This window comes from Euleptes europaea, chromosome 9 (genome assembly GCF_029931775.1).
Source record: "Euleptes europaea isolate rEulEur1 chromosome 9, rEulEur1.hap1, whole genome shotgun sequence".
Lineage (NCBI taxonomy): Eukaryota > Metazoa > Chordata > Lepidosauria > Squamata > Sphaerodactylidae > Euleptes > Euleptes europaea.
In genome coordinates this window covers 19,018,865-19,045,271 of record NC_079320.1, presented here as the reverse complement: position 1 = coordinate 19,045,271, position 26,407 = coordinate 19,018,865, and the positions used below count along the sequence as shown (strand labels likewise).

The window sequence follows — 26,407 nt, the reverse complement described above, 5'->3', positions numbered from 1 at the left end:
AAAGGTACTGCATATTTTATCACATCTTTATGAAAAGCACTACCTATCGTACAGCGGAAATGTCATTTAAGCTACTGTAGCATTAAATATTCAAGGTAAATTTGTTTCAAACCATGCTTTTTCTAAATCTAAAAACACGCCAGGTCCAGTATTAAAAATTTTAATTTCATGAAGTCCCACTGCCCTGTCCTTGACAACCACCGGTTTGAAAAAGCTTTAAATCACAACATTCTCTTTTTCTCAGAGCTATAAGCAGCCAAAATGAACTTTTCAATGCTAATGACTTTCCCATTCATTAAGAAGGTGCATTTCTGCATGCATGTGTGTGTGCAGTCAAGTCACAGCCGACCTATGGCGACCCAGTAGGGTTTTCAAGGCAAGACACGTTCAGATGTGGTTTGCCATTGCCTGACTCTGTGTGGGCTGAGAGAGTTCTGAGAGAACTGTGACTGGCCCAAGGTCACCCAGCAGGCTTCATGTGAGGAGTGGGGAATCGAACTTGGTTCTCCAGATCAGAGTCCATCGCTCTTAACCACTACACCATGCTGGCTCTCGCATTTCTGCAGATTTCCTGCTAAATCATTGCTTTATGAATAATTTCAGATATAGACACTTTGATTGATCTACAGTCCAGCTTATGGTACTTCAGTAACTGAAGGTACTTTTGCTTGTGTTGGGTCAGGGGAGCATGCACAATTTTTTTCATATCATGTTCTGTTTCTGAGGATCCCCTAACACTCAAGAGCAGCTGGGGTGGCTACGTATGGAAAGGTTGGTAGGTGAGGAGCCTTGTTCTCCAAAGGAAAATGTGCTTGGAATCGTAGGATCCCCACCCTTCAGCTATATGAATAGCTTGCATGAAAATCGTTATGCAACTTGAGATTTTTGTCCAGAATATTCTATAATCAGTATTTAACTGTACAAGTTGCCCGTTATTATAGCTGAACTGTTTATCATATAACTAAAACCCCGTATGGATGAATTATCCATTAGTTTTCATTCTGCTTTGTTGGATTTTTTGCTATTGGTATTTCTACAGTATGAGGGACTATTTATAAAATTCTTTGAACACTGGGCACAAGCTGCCAATTTCTTAGTAAATAAGAGAAAGTCACAGCAAAACAAAATTAAATGTTTCTATAACACATCCCTATTGAAAACTGATTGAACTCCTCTTCTCTTTGGAGATTTTACAAAATAACTAGAACATTGAGCAAAATACCATCTTGCAGTTTGGTTGCCAAAAAATCCCAATACTTTTGTTTCTTAAACACAAGTTGAAACACAAGCAAGAAGCTACATCTTTAAAAAAAAAAACACGCCTGTTAAAGACTTTAATTTGCTACATTATATTAAAACCTGGGCATGTAGTTACAGCAATTATACACATCTTTGAATGCTGACAAAGGCACCTTTTATTAAAGGGATTTTGAATCCAAACAGGCCCACACAACTTAATTTTATAAAAACTGTTTCATTGGAGGGCAGCCCTGTAGCGAATACTTTTGCAAAGAATCCGTTTAGGCAAAGCTCAACATGTTTAGAAAAGCAGCAGATGTTCAATTTGAAGTCAAAGGCTTCAGGCAAAACCGTCTCTACAGCGGCGTCCCTATAAAGCTATACTTCTGCGTTTTTCACGTACACGCTTTAAAATATACACAAACTTCTATTTTTCTTTCAAAATTTGACCAAGCCACCTTACATCTTATATGATGAAATGGCCACCAAGTAGCACAGAATGATGAGAATGCATAAATATATTATCTGTATGTTTTTATCAATTTAAAACTGCTGCTTCCACGTCTCCCTCCCACCCCTAACCCCCAAGAAATATTTTTAAAGAGAAAAGTAACAGATACCTGGATAAAAGGGCCTATTTTCTTCTACTTCTCTAAAACCCCACGCCGAAGCAAAAATAACACGCATAAGTAGAACTAGAATTCTACAATGTTTCTTTTGCATAATTACACATTCCTTATCACAAAGTCACATTTGTTCAAGCTAGGGGCTGATCCTTCTATTGGAGCATACATAGCTTAAAGCACACAGTAGTTAAAACATTTGGAAAAACACAATACAGAAATTTGGGATGGTGCACCAAATACTCACCAGTAGCTATAGTTTCTCTTTTCATTAACATTTTAAGGCTTCCCGATGCTTTATTTTTGAAAAATTTTTAAAAAATCACAGCATACCTTAAAATGGCCATGTTGCTTAGTTAGCATTACCAGGCTTAATAATAAGTACTGAGGATAATGATTTAAAGGAGGAACAAAAGAAGACGATGAAAAATTTCTCCAAACAATAAGCATAAAGTATCCATGCTGGCATCTTCAATCATGGAGCAACCGTGGAAGTTGGTTGCCGATTCTCTGAATCAGATGCAGCAAGAAATTCTGCCACATTCTTGCCTTCTGAAAGGTTTCTCAGATAACAGCAGATCAGAACAGGCTAACAGACAGCAGCTTCCCCAAATGAAAGCTCTGAATTCTTCTTCTGCGGTGAAATGAACCAAGTTTCAGAGCTAAACAGTGAGTGACAGTATTGCAAGCCAATCAGCTTGGGTTTTGCAGGAAAATCACCCCTTAATTCATTCAAAATTAGGTCATCTGACACTATTTGAAATGCTATTGGCTTAGAATGAGCATAGTATTTTAGCCTAATCAGGAAAAGGCCACCCATCTATGCATGCTTGGATTTAAGATATCCTTGACTGCATTGCATGCTGTGGATATTTATGAGGGGGAAAAAGGAATACAGACTTACCAGAGCTTCCCAGCTATTAAAGGGACGGAGCTCTATTATCCTCTGAGCCTTTTTTTGGGAACACTGTGGGATCAAAGTGAGTTCGCCCAGGGAAGAATCTTGCAAGAAGCTAAGTATTTTAGCTTTGTAACCATCTTCCATCACTTCCTCCCCACCGCCGTAGTCCTCATCAAGGGAGCTCCCAGCTTCTGAAGCCGACTCGCATTCTGAATCTTGCGAGTCCTTTTTGGTACTCCAAATTTTTCTCTTTCTGTCCTTTTTCCTGAAACCGTTCTGAGATTTTGTGGAGGTTTTCTGTTTGAACTTTATGTCGGTGCTGTTTTGGTGATAGCTGGTGGTAACCGCTGGGACCCCCTTTCCGTTTGAAACTTCACTTTTGGAGGGATACTGTGTATCTGTGTATACAATACATATATATATATACATATATATTTAAAAGATACAGAGAAATGACGTAGAAAACAAAAGAACAAGGAGGAGGGACGACTACAAAATAACCATGTCTATCTTCTGGAATACATTTTGATTTGCTCACACTGAAACATTTTGTTATTCTTTGGCAGTTTTCCCAAAATCATACTGAATCGCTTAATGAGAAGAAAATCGCAACAGAACATTGCAAAACCCCATTTAAAAACCTAAGTATTATTATCAGTAATCCTGAGCAGAGAATACATTTGGTCCCAAGTTCCCACTGTATCTCTTATCTGGCTAGATCGGAGTGTTATTAACTAGCTGTTATTTAGGAAAAAACAATTTTTATGTAAATCTTCTATCTTGTCTCCAAGAACTTTTGTCGACAGATTAAGCATAAGAAGTTATTCAGCATCTCAATGTATTTTAACACAGTGATCACACAATGATATTCAATCAGCAAGGATAGAACATATTCCTGAATTAGCAAATCAATCTCCATACATTTTTAAAGGCATCATAGCCCTGTAATTTTTTAAGCAGCAATGGCTTTTATATGTGCATGCCATTTTTAACATTTACTTTAAAACACTTTTATATTCCATTGGTTCTCAGCCGTAGCATTTTTCATAGGGCAGAATTTTAGAATCCAACTTTATAACAAGAATTCAGTGAAAAGCAGTGAATGCCTTTTCGGAGCTGATCCACTGCAAGCGGGCCTTGCATTTCAGCCAAGAGAAGGAAAAGTCAGATTAGCAGTCTCACCAATTGCTGAATGAATTATATTAAAGATAGACTTCTATGGAGGTAACTGAAATGCAGGGCAGACAATTAACAGACTTGCAACCGCACATCGCTTTAAGTCAAGCAAAGTTATTCTCGCTATCAGTTATGTGCTGGCGTGTCCCAGGGTCAATCACACAATACATAAAATAGCAGTTAAGTGAGTTCCTGTGTTTTTAAGAGAAACAATTACTGAAGTATATTTCATGACAAACCGCCAGCACTAGGATAAAAAAAAAAAAAAAAAAGCTTGAGAAAACTTCTGACTTAAATTTTTTAAACAGCAACTCCCCTGCTTTGACAACTTGCTTTCAGAATAGACAGGAATTGGAGGGGAGAAAGAAGGAGTCAGCTATCAAAGAAAAGTAATCAAAAATGTATCTAGGTTTTGGAGGGTTTTTTTTTGTGAGCCTGCATACTACTTTGACCTCAAATTCACTTTTGAATGCACTGTATTTCATGAAGTGATTTGTTAAAAGAATTCCAGAGTTCATCTCTTATCTACAGCTAATTTCTAGCTACGTATATTTAAGGTATTCAAACTTATTCCCCTTCCTCCAACGTTTTTTGGTGTACCCACTTACTATTTCAATCATGCTGCTATAAAGCCGCATGTGCGCTTTGGCATGGATTTGCACTTGAGAAATGTATAAAAATATATTATGCAAATAAATAAATCAACAGCTCCAAGGAGAGAGAAAAATCACCCTGTTACTTACTGCAAACCGTTTCAGGTCCTGCTGTATTGCTAGATAAACAAAGCACTGCAGAATCAAAGCTCTCCATGTTGAGTTCTGCAAACCCAGAGGTCACCAAAACCTGGGGGGGGGGGACTTCAGGAGCGGCCTCTGACACAACATAAGGGGAGGCACCAATGTACCGCAAGCGTGGAAATGCCTGCACATGGCTAAAGATGTTCTTCAATACACTAAGGCAATAATTATAAAGACATTCATCTGGAAGCACCACGTTATATGCGGATACATTTACTATGAAGATACCCCAACATTTTTCAGCACTCCTAAAAAGCAGCACTTTTAATCATAACCTCCTAACTTTGAATACACCAAACTGACTGCTATCTAGTAAGCACAAGATTTTTGGAAAAGTTAGAAAACATGGGAAAACTGAATTCAACAATCGTTCTTATGCTTTATTCAATTTTTTTTAAATCAAAGCTAGAAATATTACATTGAAAGAAACAGCTGTGAAGAAGCTGCTGGTGGTATCTGCCATCTCTCTAACAGAGACAATATATGAAAGATTATGTAAACTGAAGTAGAAATGACCCTCAAAAATGAACTGAAAGTAAACAGCGCATTTTAAACATCAATAATATCACCGGAACAATTCATAAGCTATTAGTTTAGCCTCAGTCTCTGCAGTTGAGCTGTGGATGGGAGGAGGAAATACTCAGCTTATTATGCTCCACCCTCTTGAGATTCTTCATGGACTCTACGTTGTAAAACTGTTATTGCTAAAACCTTTTTTAGAAGTCCATGCCAGAACAGTTTACCACCTTTGTCCTTACAGAGCCCTTCAGGAACTAAATACTGTGCTGCCAAGAAGGATACAAGAATCTTTATGCCTTCCTGATCACTTAGCTCTGAACTTCAGCAGTCTCTAGCACTGTACCACTATCTCACTGTCAGTCTTACACTGCCAACTGCTGAATGCAAAACCAGAACATGAATGATACAACATAGGGAACATTTTTACAGCTTCCCACTCCATGCTGTATGGGGAAAGTTGGGGCGGTTTTCTCCTTTTTGCCCTGAATCGACAGTCAATCACCCTCAACATGCTACAGCTTGTAGACAGCCATTAGTGCTGAACAGGCCATTTTGAAATTTTTAGCTTTAATTTTTTTAAAAATGCATCCTTGTGAACAGAGATGTAAAGGCTTGAAACAACACAGTAAAATGGAGGGGGGAGTAGGGGGCTTGTTTGTTTTCTTCCTTGAGAACTTTTAAATTTTCCCCAGTTGAAACATTAGCAATTTGGAGAACACTAAACAACAATGAAATGTTTTCTCTTTTGGAATGAGAATTTTTTTTTTTAAAGAACAGTCATTACAAAGTATACAGTATGAAGATTCTTATGCGAAACAATTGTCAACATTAGAGAATGACAAGCCGGGGATTCATGAAATCTTACAGGGGAGGAGTTATCAGATTTTTCCCCCTCCTGGTCCTCAAGATTCCTGCTAGGATGAGCAGTGGCTCAGGGGCAGAAAGAACACACGGCCTGCTTTTCAGTTCCAAGCTCTCTACTATATTAATGGCTGGAGCTGACCTTAGAGAAGAAATTGTCAGACCTCCACTGGGTGGTACACAGACTCAGAATAACCAAAAACAGAGCCTGAGCACATGAAGCTGCCTTATACTGAATCAGACCCTCGGTCCATCAAAGTCAGTATCGTCTACTCAGACCGGCAGCGGGTCTCCAGGGTCTGAGGATGAGGTCTTTCACATCACCTACTTGCCTAGCCCCTTTTAACGAGAGATGCCGGGGATTGAACCTGGGACCTTCTGCTTGCCAAACAGATGGTCTACCACTGAGCCACAGTCCCTGCCATGAGGAACAGCAGCAGGGGAGTGAGGGAGATCCCTGCCCCGTAGCAGTCTCTCAGACCCTGGACATCAACTCCAGGGGCTGGTTGTGAGGAGCCTGCTGTTGAGGCTCCACCATCAGACCTCCCAGATCCTGAGACAGATCCACATCACCCATGTGGGACCAGGGCCTGGACTCCTAGCCCTCCAGGATGCTCCTAAACCACCTGGCAGGAACTGCGAAAGCAGAGGGCTTGTACTGAGGTAGCTGAGAGAAAACGCAGCGCTAGGAGAGCAGCCTTGTGCTCCACACCCTGCCAAACCATAGTCAGGAGGATGAACCACTGCTTGAGGAGACCAGTGGGCTAAGAAAGCTGAGCCCAGAACAGAAAATGTACTAGACATGTCTTCTGCCACAAAGCATAACTTGGTATCCAAATATGCTACTAGCCCAACTAAGACTTCATAATAATATATTTCTGTTGGATTATTACAAAAATTTTGTTTTTCACATTCAATTTTCCCCCCTACCTCTCAGTTGGCAAAAACTAAAGTATGCATGATAATGTAGTAGAATGTAGAAGACTATAGGGTAGAGTGATTTTTAGCACGCTCCCTCCAGTATCACAAATATTCATAGCTTTGCTTACAGAAAAGACATCCAAGCTTTTAAATTTCACAAATAGGGCAAATAGTACAATTTTATATGCTAACTTACAAGTGATGCATTTTATATTGTCAAAGCACTAAAATTATGTTTTATACTGAAACATTTTCTGGATTTTTAAAAAAAACATCTCAACACGAGGAATGCCCTGACCTGGATGGCCCAGGCGATCCCAATTTCGTCAGATCTTGGAAGCTAAGCAGGGTCAGCCCTGGTTAGTGTTTGGATGGAAGACCACCAAGGAATACCAGGGTTGCTGTGCAGAGGAAGGCACTGGCAAACCACCTCCGTTAGTCTCTTCACCTGAAAACTCCATAAGGGGTTGACAGTGACTTGATGGCACTTTATATACGCATGGGGAATCCTGATGTAGGAATATCACACCTGGCTATCTTACTGATAGACCCTAGGGCATCTAGTTCATTACAAGGAGAAACTTTCAGTAGTGATAGCAGCGATGAAAGAGAGGGCAAGTGAAGTGCAGACACACATGGAGGTGGCTGGGTCAGACACACAGAAAACGTACACTACGGCACCAGTCTTGTACAATTGGGGTGGAGGAGAGAAAGACCAGGAAAAATAAAAACCGAAACAAGAATGATTGGGATCCAAACAACAATTACAAATTTGATTCTGCTTTATGCAACAATATTTTTTGGGCTCCCCACTCTCTTTCTCTCACTGTGGAAAGAGATATGAGGGTCAAGGAGAAAAGTCAATTCTTCTACCACTTTCCCCAACCCATTCCTCCAATGTCTGCAGAGAGTATAGAAATTAAGAGTTTTTTTCATGTATAATCCTATGGAAGTGCACGTCTTCGATCCCGAGAATCAGAGACCGTAAGAAAAATGCATCCATAACCTGTGGCGGAGGTACAAGATGCAAGAAAGACTAGAGTAAAAGAAAACACTTCAAAACTAGTCCTTTGTGTGACAAACTCCCTTAAAAATATGTGTCACGGTATGAAAAGGGCTAACTGTGAAGGGATTTCCTTTGTCTTTAATATCTATGTTTATGCACATATGTATGCTTTCCCCCAAGATCCTCAAATGCTAGGTTCAGTGCCCCACCCTTGCAACTTCTCTCCCCAACAACGGTCGTTTAGGCATGGGAGTTTTACGTGGGGTTCGATGCTTGCTCGACCCACTTTTCTCTTGTGAATTCAAAAATTGCTATACACCAGCCAAAGTCCCTAAACTCAAATCCGGAAGCATCTCCCTGCCCCTTGAGAACGCTGCTTTGTAATCAGCTGTAGTGCTTACTGTGAGAAAAACGTCCATTTCCCTCCCCCAACCGCCGCAGAAACCCAAGTGCCATGGTAAAATCTATTTCACAAAAAGGAGCTCTTTTAAAGGAAGAGAATTGTGGGAGGGGGGGGGAGAGAGAGAAACCCAAGCATAGTTTTTAAACTCATTTTTAATGTGACAAAGAACTCTGACTGGGAGATGAAAAACCAGGAACCATTTGAGTCCCTGCCCCTGAAACACTGCTTTGTAATTGGCAGTAGTGCTTACTGTAAAAAAAGTCACCCCCTTCCCAGCTCCCCTCTCCCATGCTTTGGATTATGCATGGAGAGGAGGACGATTTGACCCGGGCTGATCTCAGGAGAGATCAAAGAACCGGAATTTCACAGCAACGGGAAGACCCGGGATTTGTGAGGGCTGGCCGCGAGGTCATCTCTAATGGATGGAAAACTCATGCGTAACACCTAGGCACAACCGAGTCAGACCTAGGGCAAACGTGAGTCCAAGTACCCATGCATAAACAACCACAGACAGCTGATCAGATCTTCCAATTCTAATCTAAAGAGCAGGAAAGTTCTAATCTAAAGAGCAGGAAAAAGGACCAAGCTTTGATCATGAAATCCTCACTAACAGGTTTTCACGATAATCTCCAATTTGTTCCTTTTACTCTCTCTCCATAAAATCCCCAATGGTAAAGGAAATTATTTACAATTCCACATTAAGATTTAACAATCTTTTTCCCTTTTTAAAACTCTTTTCACGAATTACTTAAAACTGTATGAGAATGTCAATGAACTGGGATAGATAAAGCATATTAGAATAGTAAAAAAAAAGAAAGGTCTGTACTTCTTAAGGAAAAAAACAAAATACTCAAGCCCATTTTACCCTCTTGATCTTCCATAAATACTTTTAAAGATTCCAGAGCTTCCTGAAATATCCAGTTGTGTTCCCGAAGCACATCTCTCAGCTCCTAGTCAAGAAAAAAAAATCACAAGAAATCCTGCATAACTCTTACATAATTAATAGCCTGCAGTCATATTTAATCATTTTAAATAATTCAATATTTTACAATTGCAGTCATCTATGCCTATTCAAAAACTAGGATACTTAATGGACACAACGTAATTACAACTATCAAGCACAAAACTCCTCCTTCCCAAATACTGTATAATAATTAAGGTTTAATCTGTTTCCCTTAGGAGCCCCGTAGTGCAGAGAGGTAAGCTGCAGTGCTGCAGTCAAAAGCTCTGCTCACAACCTGAGTTTGATCCTGACGGAAGTCGGTTTCAGGTAGCCATCTTAAGGGTTGACTCAGCCTTCCATCCTTCTGAGGTCGGAAAAACGAGGACCCAGATTTCTGAGGGTAAAGTGTAGACGACTGGGGAAGGCAATGGCAAATCACCCCGTAACCATTGTATGCCTAGTAAACGTCGGGATGTGACTTTACCCCATGGGTCAGTAATGTACAGGGGACTCCCTTTATTTAATCTGTTTCCAGCAATGCAAGAACATACTAATTCCAAATTCTAGAATGGAGAATAGTATTCATTTATGTGACCAAATTCCACTGTGATAATAACTTTCTTTTCTGGTTCATAATGACTATGAGTTCACTGAATCTTTTGCTTGACTGCTTTGAAAATAGCTGAATTACATGAGAAAATGGGATACCTTCATACTCTTCTTCTCCTAGATTAGCTTGCGAAGTAACACGCTATGCATGGCATTTTTGATTGAAGAGTTATAGGAAAAGACTAAGGGAGGATGAAGTTTGTTCCCTGGGCAAGATCATGTGTTAGTGAGTTCTAATCTCAGCAGCACCTCCATGGCACTGGTTCAAGCTCCACATAAAAGAGGAATACACACTATGACATAAACACCTTATGCGCTGGGGGGGGGGTAGCTCTCAAAGTGGCAGAACTGACTCACTTTGGCTTCCTCTACACCATCCAAGCGTCTTTTCAAAGGAAAGAACCATAGTACACTATACTAATTATGGTAATAGCTAGAATTTGTACCTTGCATGAAGGTTATACAAAGCCTATATTTGTGCCAAGCATAACACACATGAAGCTGCCTTATACTGAATCAGACCATCAGTCCTTCAAGGTCAATATTGTCTACTCAGACTGGTAGCGGTCTCAGGCAGAGATCTTTCACATTCACTGCCTGGTCCTTTTTAACAGGAGATGCCAGGGATTGAACCTGGGACCTTCTGCATGCAGAGCAGAGGCTCTTCCACTGAGTCACAGCTCTTCCCCTCTTTACACACCTCTTTATCCAAGCTGGGAAATTCTTTGTGCAGCTTGCTAACCAAGTTCTCACGCTTTTCCCACTGGTTCTCAGGATTTTCCAACTATGGATCAAAAGACAGATTTTAGATTTCATCTAACTTCTTGTCAGAAGCAGAAAAGATGGTCCAATGAACCTCAACATGCATATATACCCTTTGACACAGAAAAAATGATGTGCAGCTAATCATATAACAAAATATGGCTTCTATATTCTATAGAACTTCTATAGTTCTGATGTGTCAATTAAATGAAACAGGATACTAAATCTGTTAATAACTGGCAAACAGAAGATCATTCCAATTAGGAAGAAATTTTATTGCTGTTGACAAAGGACACAAATTAAAAGTCATTCAAGAAAATACAAGGCCTAATCCACAAATCCATGTTTACACTTTGAACAAAATAAGTAGCTGACATCTGTTGGGAGTCTCAAGTCTATAAACGCCTTCCTCAGATGTGGAAAATAGATAATCTGAAAATACTTTGAGATGTCTTTATTAATAGCTGTATATGGAACAATGATTATCACTTCCTTATCCAAAGATGCATGAAACTTAAGGATCAGCTTGTGAAAGCTCAACTGGAACTCATAAACGGCTACCAGCTCTAGAGATACCGAGTATTGCCTCATTTTATCATGACATATGTGGGTCCACAGCCCCTCATCTTGTTTCACGTATCAGCACTTCTTTATGAGCCTTGAATTATTCACTTGGGTCATACTTTTATTTACTCTGGGATTTAATAGGGGAGAGTCCTATTTCAGCTCTACAAATTGCTGGCCTTCTTGCAGATACTGACTTTAAAATCTCCTGGAATTTTGGGAGTGTTTCAGGAGCAAGGAGGGAGAGGAAGTACCTCCAGCAAATAACGGGTTGGTGGTGTATTGGCCCTTTACACTGTAAAGGGCCATTCTTTTCTATGGAAAGATCTAGCGTCCAAACTCTGCTATTACAAAGTGAGACCTCAGCAATCTATACATCTATATTTATTTAGACAATGTCTGTATTTCCTATTCATAGAGCCTGCTTGAGGCAGCTGCCTTGCATAACACACTTCTCTTTGATCTGCTGGGCCTCCTGGCTTTACTTTGGGTGCTTTCACACATCCTGGATAATGCACTTTCAATCCACTTTGTGCACTTTAAAGATCATTTGCAAGTGGATTTTGCCGTTTCACATAGTAAAATCCAGCTGCAAAGTGCACTGAAAGTGGATTGAAAGTGCATTATTTGGCATGTGTGAAAGAGCCTTTTGTAACATTCCTAAACCTTTCCCTGTGTGCACTCATACATATGTATGTATATTTCTACCAGATTAACAATATTTCATGTAACGGATAATATGGATACTGAACTATGAATGCTTATGGCATAATACATTTGTAGGTTTTAACAGCAAGATTAGTCATCATGTATGTAACACTCAATTTATGTGACATGCTTAGGTCAGAATTGTATTATATTTGTTTTCTGGTTCCATTATGGACACTTCATAAACAATTAGTTCAGAAAGTTAAAAAAAACTGCTGGCAAAGCATCAATTCAACAAAATTGTTTTGGGATTCTACATGTAAGTAAGTTATGACAAGTTACTTACAGGATCCAGTTTTTTCTTTTTTGTACTTTGGTCCTCAATTTCTGCAGCATTATCCTTGGCACTTTCTTCAAGTTTCCTCTTTCTAGAGCCACCTTTTAAAATAAAGAGAGAGAAAATATTAAATTTGCATCCTAAAGTTAAAGTGCATTAAACTTATAACAATTAATGCAGGACAGGGCCCAGTCCAAGTTTACTACTTTTTTCAACATAGAAAAAAAATACTTATGTAAGTTGTAACCTCACTAGCACAAAATTTTGACAACAAACATATACAACTGGGGACCCGAAAGAATGAGCAGCATCTCACCCTCCCCTCCCTATTTTCTTAAAACCTTCCCCCATAGTTTCTCGCCTTTTTCTGCTTCCGTCTCTCCCACCCATCACCTAACCTACATTTATGTCTCCTAACCCGCATTCAGCTTTCCCTCCTTCCCTTCCCCTGGCATACGCTCCCAGGAAAACTCTGGCCCAGTTGCACAGGGGCCAATGCCAGCTCAGGACCCAACTGGTCAGTGGGGCACCTGCAAGGACTTGTAGGGGGCATCTCACTTACCCCTGTATCCTCTCCCCACCCTATTTCCTCTTTTCTTCCTCCTAGCAACCCCCCTATATCTCCCCTTTCCCCCCCCTTGCCTTCCCTCTCACCATTTATCTGCCCACCACCTTCAGCTTATTTATGCCCCACCTTTCTCTGCAATGGGGTCTCAAAAGCAGTTCTCTCAGAACTCTCTCTGCTCATGTGGAGGCAGGCAATGGCAAACCACCTCCAAATGTCTCTTGCCTTGAAAACGCTACAAAGTTGCTATAAATCAGCTATGACTTGACGGCACTTTCCACCACCAATTTATTTTTTGCATTTCATATTTTTCTGTAAAACTGGGGCTTCTCCCAGACTTATATAACAATACCTCCCGTCCATCCCTGCCTCTATTGTGTGTGTGTGTGTTTCTGATCTACACTCTATGGCACAGTTCAGAATTAGATAAAGATATATACTGGTATAACTTCTCCTTCTCTGGATGTGGTATTTTTGCATGTTAAGTCCACTTTATGCTGATCTAATTTAGCCAAAAGATTGGCATGGTACCTATTTATGGGCCAATCCTAAGTATGACGCACCAGGAAGTGGCTATGACAGTGTCTGAACCAGCAACCATAATGTAGGATGATGCATCAGATCTTAGAAAGGTTATGTTTGTTTATCCAGCAAGGAGCCAAATTGGGGAACCATCCAAAATATGATTAAAGTAATCATATTTACAAATCCTCTGAAAAGTGCAGAACTATCAACCACAGTACAGAAAAATAATCACTAGTACTATATACAAGCTCTCAAAAGCCTCGTGAGACAGCAATTTAAGAATTTTACCCTTTTAGAGGGCGATGCAATGCAAAAGCCCATCTTGAAGCAAATAACAGAAAAATCACTGCATACCTTCTTCAAACAACTTGAGGCCAGCAGCTATTGCTCCATCCATGGTATCGTTTGATGTTATCAGCTAAAGAGAGAAAAAAAGGAGAGGCAACAAGCAATATTTAGAATATCATAAGCTTATAATCTAAAGGAAAAGTAACAATGAATGGTACTTCTATTGTGAGAGAGTCTCTGAGCACGTGCTCCCGAATGACTGAAAGTGAGCTTCTGATCAGGTCAACAGTTGCCTGGCCTCCTCATGTGGAGAGCCAAGGCCTCTCCTCTGCCCATCTGTGTAAGCTTTTGTGATTGTACAAACTTTAATACTTGTGAGTTCTCTAGCCCTAGTGACTCACATCAACAGGCTTTTGGGTTCTGCCATCCATACTTGAAGAACAAGAGAAGTGGGAGTCGATGACTTGCGAAAAAGATCAAGTACTGAAACCACTGACCAAATAGTGATTTGGAATTCGTACAGGAAAAGAAACCCCTTTGGAGTCTCCACGAACACATGAAGCTGCCTTATACTGAAACAGACCATCAGTCCATCAAGGTCAGTATTACCTACTCAAACTGGCAGTGGCTCTCCAGAGTCTCAGATCTTTCACATCCTTTTAACTAATCGTTTTAATTGGAGATGCCACGGACTGAACCTTCCATGGGCAAAGCGGATGCTCTACCGCTGAGCTACAGCCCCTCCCAGTCTCAGCCATGGGATCACATTAATATCATTAAGCCTGGTAGATGTGCACAGCCTGTAGGTTTGAGTGGGATAGTGTTCTGTAAATTTGTGGTAAGACAGCAGAGGTGACTAGAGTCTCTTTAGTGACAAGCTCACTATATGCTTGTGGCTTTTGAAGATCGTTCCCAGATGACCAAACTGCTGGTTCTCCGAAAAGAGCTCTTTTTCGCTTGGTCTACAATTTCAGTTCAGTTTCAGTCACCTTTATTAGCATGATAGTCTACAATTTCACAGGTCACAATTAATCTTGGAAGGCTTTAAGAAGGGAGAGGAGATTTTTATGGAGGATAGGGCCATCAATGGCTACTAGTCAAAATGAATACTACCCATGATGCATACCTATTCTCTATAGTATTAAAGCAGCACGCCCATTATATTAGGTGCTGTGGAACACAGGCAGGATGCTGCTGCAGTCTTGTTTATGGGCTTCCTAGAGGCACCTGGTTGGCCACTGTGTGAACAGACTGCTGGACTTGATGGGCCTTGGTCTGATCCAGCATGGCTTTTCTTATGTTCTTATGTTAAACTATTACCAAGTGGACACACTTCAAGTCTAAGTCCTAACAGGGATCTCACTAGGTCAAATCACCCCTTCGTCTTAGGATGAGCAAATGGAACAATCTGAAGTGCCAAGGCCAAACTGAACAGCAGTGCATGGAATTGGCAAGTCTTACCATTGTGGCGGAAAAGAAGATATTAGCATCATACAACTAATGTAAACAGAGTTGAGGTGGTAGTGGTGGGAAATCACAGCTTGTGCTTCCCCTGTGGAGTGAATGTGTGTATTTGGGGGGGCTTAGCTTCCCTTTAGTCTTAAGGAGACTGCTGTGGCAGGGAAAAGAGATTTGGGTTCAGAAATAGCATGCCTGCTCCATCCCACCCTTTGCTCTAGGTCAACCACTGGATAAAGGGATTTGCTGCTCCTTGTGTCGGCTGCTGAAAACACGTTCAGCTAAAACAGTTAACCCCACACCCTGGCCAGGATTGCTACCTGAATACTGCACTCAGCTGTCGGAGTTATTTCTAGGCTTTAGAGGGAAGTTCATACGTGCCACCCACAACCAGAATATTTCTGGGGTGGAAAGGGTTGGGGTCATTTCAACACCCAATATTTCCTTACAAGGCTGGGGAAATATCTCTCACCCTCCTCTAATTTCTGCTCTCAGTGCTTCTGCACCCCAAGATCCTCTTTTGCTACAGTCCCTTCAAAACCAGTAACAACAAAGTTATATTACTGTACTTGTAACAGCTCTTGGTCACTGTTTTGTGGAAAAAGTTCCTTTAGTGTCTGAAGTTTACACTCATTCAGATCTTCCTCCTCCTCCTCCTCCTCCAGTGCCTTTGAAGACTGAGATGGACCATTTATTTTTATACATTTTGATTGCTCGCCTTCAGACTGTTCAGTATCAGAAGGCTCAGAGCTGTTAGGGGTGAAGATAAAAATACATTGTGTCAATCTAGAGTGGTAAAACATTATTTTCAAGAAACACAACAGAGTAACATTTTGCAACATTTAGAAAATCACTGGTTCTTTCAACAGTCAGGTTCTTCAGAAAGCATACACCTTCAATAATATACTTTTCGTGGTATTCTTGATAAGTGAACAAGAAGGACAAATACTCCAATTTCTGTCTTATAAGGCATGTGTGTGTAAAGGATCTGATGGGCCTGTTTATGTGCTGTATTTCTTCCAGGGGAATTTCCTGCTGAATGTATATCCGTGCAGTTCCCATGATCCTCAAAAGAGGCTTTCTCCCTCCCTTTTTCATTGGTGGAAAAACTGGCTGGATACAGCCCCGTGATGGGGAAAGTTATGTTAACAAACGGAAACATCAGCAACCTTACTAGCACCAGCTAAGAGATATAAAATTTTCAGAAATTTTGAAGCCACAGGGGGAAAATATTTTTTTCTTAGTTTTTTTTTTGGGGGGGGGAGGGGACATAATTTTGGGGGGAAATAAAAAATATACAATACTTACTGAACTATCAAATCTAAACTAATATACTCTTTTAACACAAAATGCATGCTTTATATCTTACTTAGCATATAAAATTGCAATAATTGACATATTTATGGTCCTGAAAAGTTATAAATGCCTTAGTTATGTACAAGCAAAATTGCAAATACAACCCCATACTTGAAAGAAAACTGAAAGCTGAGGCACTCTATGCTATCTTAGCATGTACGCCTTAATTTTTGCTATCTGATTAGAGAGAACCAACTTCTCAACGAAACTTTCAGTGTGGCTTTGGTGCAGTTTCTACCCCACCTCCTTCTGATCTTTTTTTCTTCCTCCTGCAAGGTAGGTCCATAAAGTATTACCTGATCTACGGGTATACGTGTCATGGTGGTTTGAGGGAGACATGAAAAGGTCAACCAACACATCAGGACAACAGAAGGTATGCAATAGCTGAAAAGCAATGAGGAGCCCTGCACGCTCCCCCTTATGAAGATTACGTATTCTCCCAGGTGCCATCAAGTTGCAATGAACTTATGGAAGCCCCAGCAAGGGACTTTCAAGGTAATTGAGAAGCAGAGGTGGTTTGCCGTTGCCTTCCTCAGCTGAGTCTTCCTTGGTGGTCTCCCATCCAAGTACTGACCCTGCTTAGCTTCTGAGATTGACAAGATTGCACTATACCATGCCACCTTCCCTCCCTCACATGTGTGTGCGTGTAAAATGCTGTCAAGTCGCAGGCGACTTATGGCGACTCCTTTTGGGGTTTTCATGGCAAGAGACTAACAGAGGTGGTTTGCCAGTGCCTTCCTCTGCATTGCAACCCCTCACTTAGCATCAGCATATAGGGAAAAAATTATTTTCACCACTGGTTAGATTACATGCTTAAACAAGAAGATGGCTGAGTTTTGCAACACGTAAACGGGGAAATGCAAAGAGTATATATATTAAATAGTTGTCAATTTGCCGTAGGAAAAAAGATGAAAAACTTGCATTGATTGATTTAAAAAATTCAGTACCCCATTCAACTCTTTAAAAAAATTAATGTAAGATATTATCTGCTAAAAATTCTTCTAAAACTGAATACTCCAGGGTATTTTAAAACACATCTAATTGTCAAATGGTTGGAATTTATAGTCTCCTTTAAAATGCTGTGTAATTAAGAATATAGAAACATTAGCATGTGTTAAATTATGCACTAACAGTTAAACAAGCTCAATAGACAATGTAGCAAAACCAAGGTCTCTCTTCAAAAGTGACTTTAAGCAGTTAATTTTGACAGACTGGCTTCAAAACGAATGTTTTAATAGATTTCTAATCAACAGTGCTTTTAAGTTTTATGGATAATGATTGTTTTAACATTTTATGTTCCACACATTTTGCTTTCGACATTATGAGATTTATGAAAGATGTAGTATATAGAAACGCTACTGGGATTAAGAAAATTATGTTACAATCCTCCAAACCCTTCTAGCAGTGGTAGCCCTGTTAATCTGTTGGCACAGGTGCAGTGGGAGCTACAATCTTCGAACATCATAATGGAGAAGGGGTGGATGAGCTATCTATGTACAGCCACAAATGCGCTGGCGAAGATTTATTCTCTCCGACTCTAGCCTTCCAAGCTGCTTGGTAGTAGCAAAGCTTTCTGAGTGGGCAGGGCTGAGTGGTGCATGAACACATTCCTACCATCCTACTGTCTGAGGTCTCCCAGGCCCCATGCAAGGAGCAGTGGAGATGAATACCTATTACTGCCACTACCTGTTTGATGAAGTTTCCGGTTTCGAAGCAGGCAATGGTAGGGAACGTTTCTTGTTCTCACTTCTGGGGAGGAGAAGAGAACATATAAACACATGAAGCTGCCTTACACTGAATCAGACCCTTAGTCCATCAAAGTCAGTATTGTCTACTCAGACCGGCAGCAGCTCTCCAGGGTCTCAGGTAGAGGTCTTTCCCATCACCTACTTGCCTGGTCCCTTTAACTGGAGATGCTGGGGATTGAACCTGGGACCTTCTGCATGCTAAGCAGATGCTTACCACTGAGCCAAAGCCCCTATACATAACTTCTTGTCCCTTCTAGTGACCTCGGAGGGTTTGGCGTCCCAGGTAAGCAGTAGTATCTGCAAGTAAAAACTTCCAAGGGGAAAGGCTATATTTTGGTAAACGTTCAGCCCCCTGTTTCTCCAGCAGGGGTAGATAAGTTAAAGTGGTCCAGAGTAAGCCAGTCTGAGTGGCTCCTGTGGTGGTAGGAGCCAGGGCTTCAAAGCCACTTTGTTCAGACCAGGGCAGCCGTGCTCACCTCACGTCTCTTCCTGCACTGGTGGCAGTGGTGCAGGAGGAAGCAGTGGGTGCTGGCCGCTAATGCAGCTAGCCACATCTGAGCCCAAGAAGCCCCTGCTGCACTGGCAGAGCTACTCCAGGGTAGTGGCCCAGCGAGACCTTTCTCTGCAAGTTAAATGGTCCGTCCACCCCGATCTCTGATTAAAAGGCTTTCAGGTTGGGTAACTGGAAAAGACCTCTGCCTGAGACCTTTGCAAGAGAGTGGACACTAGTGAGATAAACAGTTGGTCCAAATAAGTACAGGACAGCTTCAGCTTCATTCATTCAGCATGGCAATAACTCTGTGTATGCTCTTTCTGGAGTAGGGATGAAAGTTAGACATAAAAAAAGACATAAGCAGGGGTCCCCTGCCATTAGTGACATTATGAGAGGCAGGTGGACTGTGGGACACAGATGACAAGAACAGGACAAGATGTCACATTCAGGATTTAAGAATGAAGAATCCTGTCAAATCAGACCAAGGACTGTTCCACAGCAGCCCAAAAAAGCCTCCCCTCTTTCAGAGGTACACTGCTCTGAACTGCTATTCAGAGGTTTAGTTTATGATACCCCTAACCTCCATTAATTTGTCTAGTTCCTCGTTTAAAGTCCCCTCAGCTAGGAGCCAATTCCATGTGATTATGTAAAGAACTTTTGTTTGTTCTCAATCTACTGGCTTTCAGTTTCAACGAGTGACCCAAATGTTCATGTTACGGAAGAGGAAGACAAGTTCTATCAACTTCCTGCACATCATGCATAACTTTATAAACCTTTGGCCCTATCACCCATTATAGTTCTGAGGGGGGGGGGGAGACTAAAGCCCGAACCACTTTAGCCTTTTCTCACAGGGGAAAACACGCCAATCCTTTGATCATTTTGTTTGATCTTTTCAAGATGTATGTGAAGTTAAATTTCTTTGTAAGTAAGTGTAAAGTGATATACATTGTCATGGCTGTCTCCACCATGGTGCAGCATCACAACCAAGCTCACCTGGGTTTGGTGTGAGTAACACCTTGAATAACATACTCCATAAAATTAAATAAGGCTTTATTGAAGAACGTTAGAAAAGATATCAAAAACAAGGCATACAGTTCAATGGCAGTAAAAAGGTAAAGGTCCCCTGTGCAAGCACTGGGTCATTCCTGACCCATGAGATGATGTCACATCCTGACGTTTCCTAGGCAGACTTTGTTTACAGGGTGGTTTGCCAGTGCCTTCCCCAGTCATCTTCCCTTTACCCCCAGCATGCTGGGTACTCATTTTACCGACATCAGAAGGAAGGCTGAGTCAACCTTGAGCCGGCTACCTGAAACCAACTTCTGTTGGGATCGAACTCAGGTCGTGAGCAGAGCTTGGACTGCAGTACTGCAACTTACCACTCTGCGCCATGGGGCTCTTTCAATGGCAGTAGCATGCACAAAAGTAATAAAACTAGCTATCCTACTTTCTGGAGTCCTAATACAGTACAGTTGGTTCTTGAGGAAAATAGTTTCCTGAGCATAATACAAGCGTATTCCTGGCACAGGAGGGGTAAGTGAAAAAGGTGAATGGGAACGACATTCTTTTCACTAGCTATACTTACGGAGAAAGCTGGCCCTACCCTCCTGATCTCTACAACCAATCATGAGGCTGCATCCATGGAACTTTCCAGGGTGTGAGTCAGCTTCCCCCTCTCATACTAGATTCCCAGCTGAAACACACGAAAAACTTAGCTGGCCTGAGAACCTGTCCTTGCAAAGAGGCCACTGTGCAGGAGTGCACTTGGTACCTACAAAGAGTCAAAGAAAGACTTCAGGCTGGAAAATTCCTCCAAGATGGATACTCTCTTGACATACATGCCTACAACTCCAGTATGGATTTGCTTGCATTCCCTCAGTACCAACATGATTAAGGAAAAATCTGACCCTAATTCCCACACTCTACCTGTGGGCTGTCATAAAGTTACCCTACAAATCCTATTGGTTTTTAATATTAAAAATCCACTGGTGTCTGGAAAGAAAGGATTCAGAAAGATAGCTCTAGTACAACTTTATGAGCATCAGATACAACTCAGGAATCCAGTTTGAAAGACAAACTCACAGGCGAGCATGTGCCGCAGAAGGAGTTAAATACTTACATTACTATCACATCCTTCTTGGGAGCAGGGAACTGCTTTGCAAGGGAGAGTTTGGGTGGCGCCTCCTCTTCACTGTCTGATGACAATTCAATGACATCTTTACGATACTTAAAATGAGACAGTTTTGTTGTCCTCTTGGCTTCAGGGGTTTCAGGAACACTGGAGTCATCTTTGAAGACATTGTGAAGGAAAAAAGGTATATACTAATTACATATCCATGTGCACACTGAATACACGCCTTATTGCAGCTGAAACCTTATTGCAGCTGAAACCAGAAATGGCCATGCTGATTCTTTCAAAATACAGGACCCTAGACAGAATCCCCCATTTTAAAAAAGTTCTGTTTTTCAGGATGCCTGGCATAAACTATGGCATCCTGAGAGATGCTTTTCAAAATGTTGGATTCTCTCTTAGGAGTTCTACTATCAAAAGAAATGGGCTTCAGTCTTCCACTCAGTTACTACCCATTTTAAATGGCTGCAGCGTTAGAGGTGCATTGTTCACATTTCTATTATGCACAAACAAAACACAAACAAAGCAAACTAGGGTTCCTTTCAGAGATGGAAATGTTCTGACCCTGCAGGCATGCCTGGCTAAATGAAAAAGACAGCAGCACACACAGGGGAACAGCAGCTGCAAAATGGGATTGGTGCCTGACAGAAGTTTATGGGAAATAAATTTAAAATAATCTGAAAGTGCTGAAGAGGCGTTTGATGGAAAGTTCAATAAATCTTGAGCTTTTATAACCTCAGGCAACATACTGACACTGGAAACTACTAGTGCAAACTTCAACATTGGGTGTGACATGCCCCCTGAGTTGTAGTCAAGATACTGCCAAATGGTAAAAAGGGGCACACAGCTAGACAGATTTACTAGAGGAGAGAGAGATGGAAATCAAGAAAGAACTTGCAAGTTGGATTGCAGCAGATCAGGAAAATGCTAACAGGTTCCTTTCCCATTAAAAGTAAAAAGCAGGTGAAATGGTTAATAAACCACTAAAGACCAGAGGTTCTCAAACTGTGGGTCATGACCCAAAAGCTGAGTACTTTACTCTCACAGGTGGGTTCTTGGGATCAAACTCCTAAAACTGGGGAAAGAGGCTGTGACTCTCCCGTCCTTCCAGTTTTGGAGAAAGAGAACAGAGGGAGGAACTACTTTGTTTCCTCCTCTCTCCTTCCCTTGCCCTGCATTGCCCTCCATTCCCAGGGGCTCAGCTGGATCCCAGCCACCAGCAGTGTAAGGAATAATGGACACGGCTTACACTAATTGCCTACACCGCCCACACTGTGGGTTGTGGGGTGTGGCCTATACCTATTGCCTCCAAGTCGGTACCAGCAGTACCATCTCCACTCCAAGTCCTGGTCCTGTGGTGCTGGAGGGGGAGGTCTAAACAGATACAGTAAATGATGAAGTTGACCACACTTTGCAAAGTCAGGGAACCACAATTTTTCAGGTATAAAATGGAAGGAAAGGAAAACAGAAGTGAAAAAAAAATGGCCTGGGTAACTCCTCTGATCAAGGGGAAAGTAAAGAATATAGGTTTGGGGCTCCCCCCCCCAAAAAAATTACTTTATTAGTTTTCTCTATTTTCTGGTTTTGCTGGAGGTCTTTGGACCAGCCTCCAGAAAGGTAGCTATGTATTTGGCTTTGGAATGTAGATGGCTTAGCTTTTAATTAGATGGCTGTTAGTGATTAGGTATGCCAAAAGCTTGTAGGAGTAGAGCTAAATTTTATTGCTGTGTAACCATTTCCTATTTGTCTTTATGATTTCTCCACTCTCCAAGTCTCAAGATTAGGTATTATTTCCATCTGTTGATTTGAGTATTTGATACCCCTGAACATTTATTCATCTATTGGGCCACTGTGCCTCAGTAAGCCACTTAATTCATTTCAGTAGAACTACTGAGTGTTTTGCTATAGAGTGTGGCCCACTTCAGCAAAATAGGACCAAGATGCAATTATGCACAGAAGGAAGCCATGAGTACACAGACTTCTATACATATATGCATCTCAGCTTCAAGGACCTCTGGCCTATACTATGCTACTCCAAGGCTCTAAGCAGTATTTATTAGCAGTTATATTTATATACCTTAAGACATTTCAACAAAATTTAACCATTTTCTGGCAACACTACAGTATAAAACAAAAAATTATGAAACATGGTTCAAATGGAAATTCTGAATTCTGACATGAAATAGCCTTGACCTAAAACATTTGCTCAAAGCTCAGTAATTTCAAAGATGAAATTACATTTTTGGTTTAATTTCTGAGGATAATGGGTAATGGGTAAGAACTGCTGAGTTTTAAACTGGATTCCTGCTTACTCCAAATGGCAAAAATGGATGAATAAAGCATTGCATAAAAAAAGCATTCCAATCAAACTCAAATTCATGCTTGGAAATAAAACTACTGAAGTTATTCAGAAGCATACTGATGCTGGAAAGGATTCCTTCAGGGCTCTAAACCTTGGCTTGTGCTTCCTATTGCACACTTATTTCAGGATCCAGTTTGCTGACTTTTATGGGAAATCAAAAGTTTATTTGCTCCCAGCCACTTTCAGGCCACTGCTCTCTGAAAGGGACAACAAAAAGTCTAGGGGACAGTCCTAGACCCGGGGGGGGGGGGGGAGAGAAACAAGATGCCAGATGGAGGCAACCAGCCCCCACCCCCCAAGCCAAGTGTGCAGCCAGGGTTGGCTGGCCACACCACAGGGGCTGCTGTGTGTTATGTGTTCTGTAGAATGTATCTTTTATGTTATATTATGTATGTTGTGTATTTGTAAATTATAAGTTTAATTTTTTTTTAAGTTTGTTTTGCACACAACTGCAGAAGACACTGGAGTTGTGCTAGCAATACTGTATCCAATTGTATGAGCATTCTCTTTGTATCCCTTCTCCACAATTCCTTCCATGTTCGTTCAGAGTAAAAACTACTTAGTGGAACAAGCAGAACGGTACACAATCACATGCCTCAACCAATATTACAGAAGACACTGGCAAATCAAACCTAGATAATGAACCTGATTGAGGATGATGCTTATCTACTTGCCCGTTTTATTGTGCTTATGTGTCCATTCTGTTATTTATTTGTTTAAGAGGTTTATCATTTTCAAGTTTATCATTTTCAGGACTGGCTCCAGGAGTGAAACTATATACAAATGTTGTAAACACTATAATTAAATACTTTTTATTTTTACAGTTGGGAGCAATTGGGAGAAACAAATCACCAGGAGCAGATAGGATATCGATAGAGCCATTACAAGCCACAGAAATGGAGTCCATCAAAATCCTAACAAAAATATGCCAACAAATATGGAAAACAAAACAGTGGCCCACAGACTGAAAACGGTCAATTTACATTCCAATTCCCAAAAAAGGAGATGTCAAAGACTGCAGCAACTATCAGACCATCGCGTTAATTTCTCACATGGGTAAAGTGATGCTCAAAATCTTACAACAAAGAATGTTACCATATATGGAACAAGAAACGCCTGATGTTCAAGCTGAATTCAGAAAAAGAAGAGGAATTAGAGATCATATTACAAATTTACATTGGTTACTGGAGCATTCATGAGAATTTCAGAAGAAAACCAACTTGTGTTTCACTGATTATAGCAAAGCTTTTGACTATGTGGATCATGAAAAGCTATGGTTGGTTTTAAAGGAAACAGGTGTGCCACAGCATCTGATTGAGCAATCTGTACTCTGGACAAAAGGCTATTGTTAAGACAGATATGGAGAAACAGAATGGTTTTCAATTGGCAAGGTGTTAGATAAGGATGTATTTTATCTTCCTATCTCTTCAATCTGCATGCAGAACATACCACAAGGAAAGCTGGATTAGATTTAGATGAAGGTAGAGTGAAAATTGGGGGCAAGAACATTAACAATTTGAGATATAAAGATGATACAACATTACTGGCAGAAAACAGCAAAGACTTGAAATGACTACTGCTGAAAGTCAAAAGAGAACGTGCCAAAGCAGGACTACAGTTGAACATCAAGAAGACAAAAGTAATGACTACTGGAAAATTACTCAACTTTAAGGTGGACAATGAGGAAACTGAAATTGTCCAAGACTTTCTATTCCTTGGCTCCATCATCATCCAAAAGAGAGACCTCAACCAAGAAATCAGAAGGAAATTGAGACTGGAAAGGGCAGCCATGAAGGGGCTATAAAGATTCCTCTGTAAGGATGTGTCACTGGCAACCAAGATCAAGTGCCGTTTCAGTCACCTTTAATGGCATGATATCAAGATCAAGTTAATTCATGCCATAGTATTCTCCATTACTATGTATGGGTGTGAAAGCTGGACAATGAAGAAAGCTGATAGGAAGAAAGTAGATTCCTTTGAAATGTGGTGTTGGAAGAGAATGTTACGGATACTATGGACCCCCCAAAAACAAATAAGTGGGTTTTAGATTAAATCAAGCCTGAACTCTCCCTAGAAGCTAAAATGACTAAACTGAGGCTATTGTACTTTGATCACTTTATGAGAAGACAAGAGTCACTGGGAAAGACAATAATGCTGGGAAAAGTTGAAGGCAGCAGGAAAAGAGAAAGACCCAAAATAAGATGGATTGACTCAATCGAGGAAGCTACCACCCTGAGTTTGCAAGACCTGAGCAAGGGTGTTAACAATAGGACATTCTGGAGGACATTGTTTCATGGAGTCGCCCTGAGTTGGAAGTAACTTAACAGCACTTAACACACACACAACAAAGGACTTAATACAAGGAGCTGCAGGTAATAGATTAATGGTAATGTGGACTAAAAGTTAAGAGCAGATACATGCAGACTTTCTACTAATAAAAAAAAGATAAAAAATAGTGCTCACCAGTTTTCTCTGACACATCAGATGCTGGAGTGGCTGGCCTGCTACTGTGATCAGTTACATCCTCCTCCTCTTTGTCGACGACAGTAACATCATTGTCTTCTGAAGCAGAAGGAAGTGCAATATGCTCTGAGGCAGAGGGAAGTGCAGTATCCTTTGAAGCAGAAGGAAGTGCAGTATCCTTTGAAGCAGAAGGAAGTGCAGTATCCTCTGAAGCATCCTCTAAAGGAGAAGTAGCATCCACCTCCTCACTTGTGGGAAGGCTGGGAGAAGAAGCATTTGGTTCCTCAGTTCTTGTCTTCTTTTCAAAACGAAAACGGTCGAGATTAAACAAACTCATGATCTTGGCCTTTCACGTCTACCAGTTTATGGAGTTCAGCTTTACAGTCCCTCTGGATGTAACAGCACCATACAAGCCAAGAAGACCTGTAGAAAAAGAGAAGGGCAAGAGAAGGAGAACGCATTTTACAAAGCCATAGAATTTAAGTCTCTTAGCTCTGGATGCTTTTTTGAGAACCATAAGATAATGGCCCAAGTAGTTCTCTTGAATTCACAGACAACGTTGATGGCTACTTGTCAACTCAAGTTCTTCCTTATGAAGCATCACGTCTTTCCTTCATCATCCTTCTACATGAAATGTATATGAAGTAACTGGCCTAGATGATAAAGCAATGCTTATGTACCATCAGTAGACTGATGACGTAAGTGGCTA

The 26,407-nt window shown here is 40.9% G+C and overlaps 1 protein-coding gene across 1 annotated transcript in view; it reads right to left on the bottom strand.

The window, feature by feature from the left end:
• The window catches only part of SMARCAD1 (SWI/SNF-related, matrix-associated actin-dependent regulator of chromatin, subfamily a, containing DEAD/H box 1), a 44,825-nt gene extending 18,709 nt beyond the window's left edge, over positions 1 to 26,116 (bottom strand). The window contains exons 1-9 of the mRNA XM_056855476.1: positions 25,940 to 26,116; positions 25,699 to 25,876; positions 20,862 to 21,030; positions 15,715 to 15,895; positions 13,754 to 13,817; positions 12,319 to 12,410; positions 10,699 to 10,782; positions 9,312 to 9,396; positions 2,767 to 3,161 (exon numbers count right to left, since the gene is read on the bottom strand). Coding sequence (XP_056711454.1) covers positions 2,767 to 3,161; positions 9,312 to 9,396; positions 10,699 to 10,782; positions 12,319 to 12,410; positions 13,754 to 13,817; positions 15,715 to 15,895; positions 20,862 to 21,030; positions 25,699 to 25,876; positions 25,940 to 26,035 — 1,344 coding nt within the window. The 5' untranslated portion in view covers positions 26,036 to 26,116. The remainder of the gene's footprint in view (positions 1 to 2,766; positions 3,162 to 9,311; positions 9,397 to 10,698; positions 10,783 to 12,318; positions 12,411 to 13,753; positions 13,818 to 15,714; positions 15,896 to 20,861; positions 21,031 to 25,698; positions 25,877 to 25,939) is intronic.
• Positions 26,117 to 26,407: the final 291 nt, after the last annotated feature.